The sequence below is a fragment of the Lupinus angustifolius genome, chromosome LG10, assembly GCF_001865875.1.
Source record: "Lupinus angustifolius cultivar Tanjil chromosome LG10, LupAngTanjil_v1.0, whole genome shotgun sequence".
NCBI classification, from domain to species: Eukaryota; Viridiplantae; Streptophyta; class Magnoliopsida; order Fabales; family Fabaceae; genus Lupinus; species Lupinus angustifolius.
In genome coordinates this window covers 13046497-13050739 of record NC_032018.1, presented here as the reverse complement: position 1 = coordinate 13050739, position 4243 = coordinate 13046497, and the positions used below count along the sequence as shown (strand labels likewise).

Here is a 4243-nt window from a genome sequence, read left to right as displayed (position 1 = left end):
TAGGTTGCAAACCTAATAAATCTAACGAGGAGGGTGGGTGAGTGACGAGAGAGACTCTCACGTTGCATCAACTATGGTGACATCTTGGGCAATGTCACGAACCACCATTTTCAAAGTAAGGAATACTTCAATAACTATGATTACTTTACTCTGTTTATACACATTAATACTCCATAGTCCATTGACCTCATATCTAGACCCCACAAGATATGCAAAGTAAGCAGACTAGGAATGTTCGTGCTGAAATAAAGGCCTATTCTGTGTACTATTTTGTGAACATTTACCCGCCATTTTTATAGTCCAACACATTCTATTTATTACATAACCAAAAATAAGAACATCAGTACGTTGATGCAGATAATTAAGTTCTACTTAGATCTTACTGGGTTAATGAAGGATGTGATTTCAAATGGATTGTTTTCACCCTATAAAATTGGTTCTACACGTTTAAATGTATATTTGATGCAATTCGATCATGATATGGTTCTTGGAGAAACATTCAGGTAAATAAAGCAATTTTGACGACTTTTGAACTTATGTTTGGGCTACATGTAAATTTCTCTACAAGTAACACATTTTGAATCAACATCTTTCCTTTTCAAATGGGCTTTCTATCCTTTTCAAATGGGCGTTGCATCTAGTTGTGTTGAAGGCTTGTTCAATATTTAACTAGGATGAAGTTCCATATGGATAGATTACAAATAAAAGAGAATGAAAACTCCCATCCCTTGCGAGTTCATTACTTGTATTCCTCTAGTCTTATTAGACAAATACATCAACATTGTAATCAAACATTGGTACCCTGTAACCATTTTTAATAAAGTTGTTATAAAAAATTATTGTTCAGCATCACTACCAATTCAAAACAAAAGAAAATAGAATGAAAACAATATCTTAGAAGGAAATAAGCAAAAAACCCATTCATCTTTTCATTGTATATTCACATTCCCATCAGAAAATCCAACAATAAAACTACAACCACAAGGATAAAATCCTATTTGAAACTGAGTTTTTTTTTAATAAATAAAAAATTAAAATTTGTTGATCTAGTTCACAACAGAACAATTAAAGATTCTTCATTCATTCATCATCAGCAGCAGCAGCCTTTGATGTTCCAGCTTTCTTTGGGAGCAAAAGGTTGTGAATGTTAGGCATCACACCTCCATTGGCAATTGTCACATCACCAAGAAGCTTGCTGAGTTCTTCATCATTCCTCACAGCCAATTGAATATGCCTTGGCACAATTCGAGTCTTCTTGTTGTCTCTTGCAGCATTACCAGCCAACTCAAGCACCTGAAAACCCAAACAAATTTCACAAATTGTAAGCAAAGTTCAATGAAACAATGCAGAGTTAGAAAATTGGGAAAATCATTTTATTCAATTCAATACAAAAATTTAAGCCATGAAAAAATAAAAACTTTATTTTTAATTTGATTGTAATTTCGAAGTTAAATTAAATAAAATTAAACCTAGAAAAAACTCATCCATAAGAATTCATCTTGTAAACAAGTGAACATCAATTACTTAAAAAAACATTGAATTCAATTTGTTTGAAATTGAAAGACAATTGCGACCACTGATTAATTAATTTAAATCATAATAGCCAACCAAACCCTAATCCAAACAAAATCAAAATGTAATCTCAATTCATTTGCAATTACTATAATAAATAAAATGGAATTGATTACTGAAATTAAATAAAATTGATGTAAATTTGAAACCCTAGATCTGATAATGAATGCCAAATAGACGAGTGATTATAAACAGAAGAACGTCGTGAAAATTGAAAATACCTCAGCGGCGAGATATTCAAGAACAGCAGCAAGATAAACCGGAGCACCAGCACCCACACGTTCAGCGTATTTTCCAGCCTTGAGGAACCTAGCGATACGACCGACGGGGAATTGAAGACCAGCTTTGCTGCTCCGGGAAGTGGCCTTCTTCGCCGCGCTGGAACCTAGGGTTTTGCCTCTACCCGCCATGGATGAAGTGTCTTTGAGAAGTTTCGAGAAAGTTGAGAGAAGAGTGAAAGAGAGTGAAGCAAAATGTTTGAAACTGAATATGAACAAGAACTTGAAGGTTGCTTGGTTTATATAGTAGGGTTAGGTGAAATTGCGCCAATGAAATTGAAGTACGCGGATTTGCCATGATAACCGTCGAATTTGTTTTAACGGTGGACGGTTGAGATGGATGGGTTTGTGGTGGATCTTGTAGTAGTGCGAGTATAAAGGTGTACGTGGCGGGAATTGGCCAAAGCTTAATATTCATTCTGGTTTTGAAAAATATTAATTTAAAATGGTAGGTCATGTTTGGATAGGAAATTTCATAATTTCAAAATCTTCAAATATGATAAATTACAGTTTATTAAATTTTGTGTTTGGATTGCTTTTTAAAAGATTTTGTTAACTAATATCTCATAACAACAGAGTTTGATACTCGTCATTAACTGCTAAGGATGACAATGATACTCAGATCGATGAGTACCTATTGTTCCAATGGATTGAGTTTGGTTTTATGTTTTTGGATTCGTGTATAATTAAGATTGAAAATTTTGAAATCTGTTATTGAATGAGTCTAAGTAATGAAATGAATATTCCTATGGGTATCTGAACACACAATTCTTGAATGAACATATATATAATAACATAAAGAGTAAATTATATATACATCCCCTGAGTTTTAATAAAATTACACGAACAATCCCTCCCTTTTTGCACATACACAAACCTCCCCTCCTTTATATATACACGTTACATAAACTACAACAGTCGTTAGTTGGCTGTTAAATAATGGTGTCATGTACATATCACATGTCATTTAATGAAATTTTATGACAAATATACCCCTTTTAGACTTTATATAAACATGTTTTTAATATATTGCTCACCTTGATGAAATGCTTGAAAGAATCACAGTGAATATTAATCCATATATATATAACAATTAATAAATATTACTAAAACATGTTTCATTTCTTTGTAATATATTGTTAAAGAGGATTTTTTCTAAAATTTCTTATTTAATCCACACATAAATGTATATAAATTAATAAATATTACTATAATGCTTTTTGTAATATATAATGTAAAAATATTTGTAATATCATTCTTTTTGTAGCATTTCTTTTAATATTATTCTGTTGTTATCATTGCCAATATTACTTAACATTGTAATGTTGCTGTTAAAAATTTCATAAATTCAATTATCCATAAACTTGTTGCTAGAAAGACACAAAGTTACTTCAAAAAACTTCATAAATTTAAATGTTGATATTGAGTTATTTCTTTTTCTATTAAATGAGAAAAATATTGAAAGACACAAATGTATTACTATCTACAGTCTAAACTAAAAAAGAAACTGTCCCGGTTAACAATTACTGTGATGTGCTCTTCTTTGGTTTGCTTCCTTTTTAATGCATTTCCATATGTCCTTCTATAACCTTCATTCCTTGTTACCATGCTCACTTGCAACATCTTGAGTTAGTTTACCTTGATGATTAATAATTGTCTCCTGGAAAAATGGTAGATGTTGAGTAAAACATTTATGAACATATTTGCATCCAAGTTCATTAAGTTCGTTTTTATACCTGAGTTGAGGTTGTAGCTTGCACATCAACATTAGAATCATGTGTTGAACTTGTGTTTTGAGTTTCCTAATACATAATTAGGACAATGCAAGTTAGGAGACAATGTTGCATGACATTATAATTATAAGTAAATGAAATTGCACTTTATACCTTTTTGTTTCTTTTTTTTCCTTGGATTGGAGTTCTCTGAAAAGTGCGGTAATTATGTCCAAGTTCATTACAAGTGTTACACCTACATGTGTGTGACCTCCTTGCATCTTTAGTCCTTGATGGTCCTTCAACAACAATTTTCTTTCTAGCCCTCCTAGGCCTTCCAGGTAGCCTCTTCAACAGTGGGGGGTCAATTTGGCCAATAATTCCCCTATTGTTAACATCAGTATTTTACATAGGATGGATTATTTCATTATAGGTGAGACAATATTTTGATTTGCAGTAAGCTTCATCATAATATTTCTCCACAATTGCTCACATATAAGCAATACAAGAACATGCATGCTTACATGGCAAGCTAGAGACCAACCAATAATTACAACCACACGACCTTAACATCAAGTTAACCACAAATGTCATATGTCGATCAATCACTTGAAACTCTTCTCTCCCTGCATAAGTCACTGTACAGAACCTCCCATCTTGCAAGTTAGTGTTTAAAACCTT

General features: G+C 32.3%; 1 protein-coding gene across 1 annotated transcript; it reads right to left on the bottom strand.

The window, feature by feature from the left end:
* Window positions 898-2082, bottom strand: LOC109357621 (probable histone H2A.3). The gene is made up of 2 exons (XM_019601592.1): window positions 1794-2082; window positions 898-1293 (listed from the first exon to the last, which is right to left on the bottom strand). The coding sequence occupies exons 1-2, from the start codon at window positions 1980-1982 to the stop codon at window positions 1081-1083; spliced, it is 402 nt and encodes a 133-aa protein (XP_019457137.1). The 5' UTR covers window positions 1983-2082; the 3' UTR covers window positions 898-1080.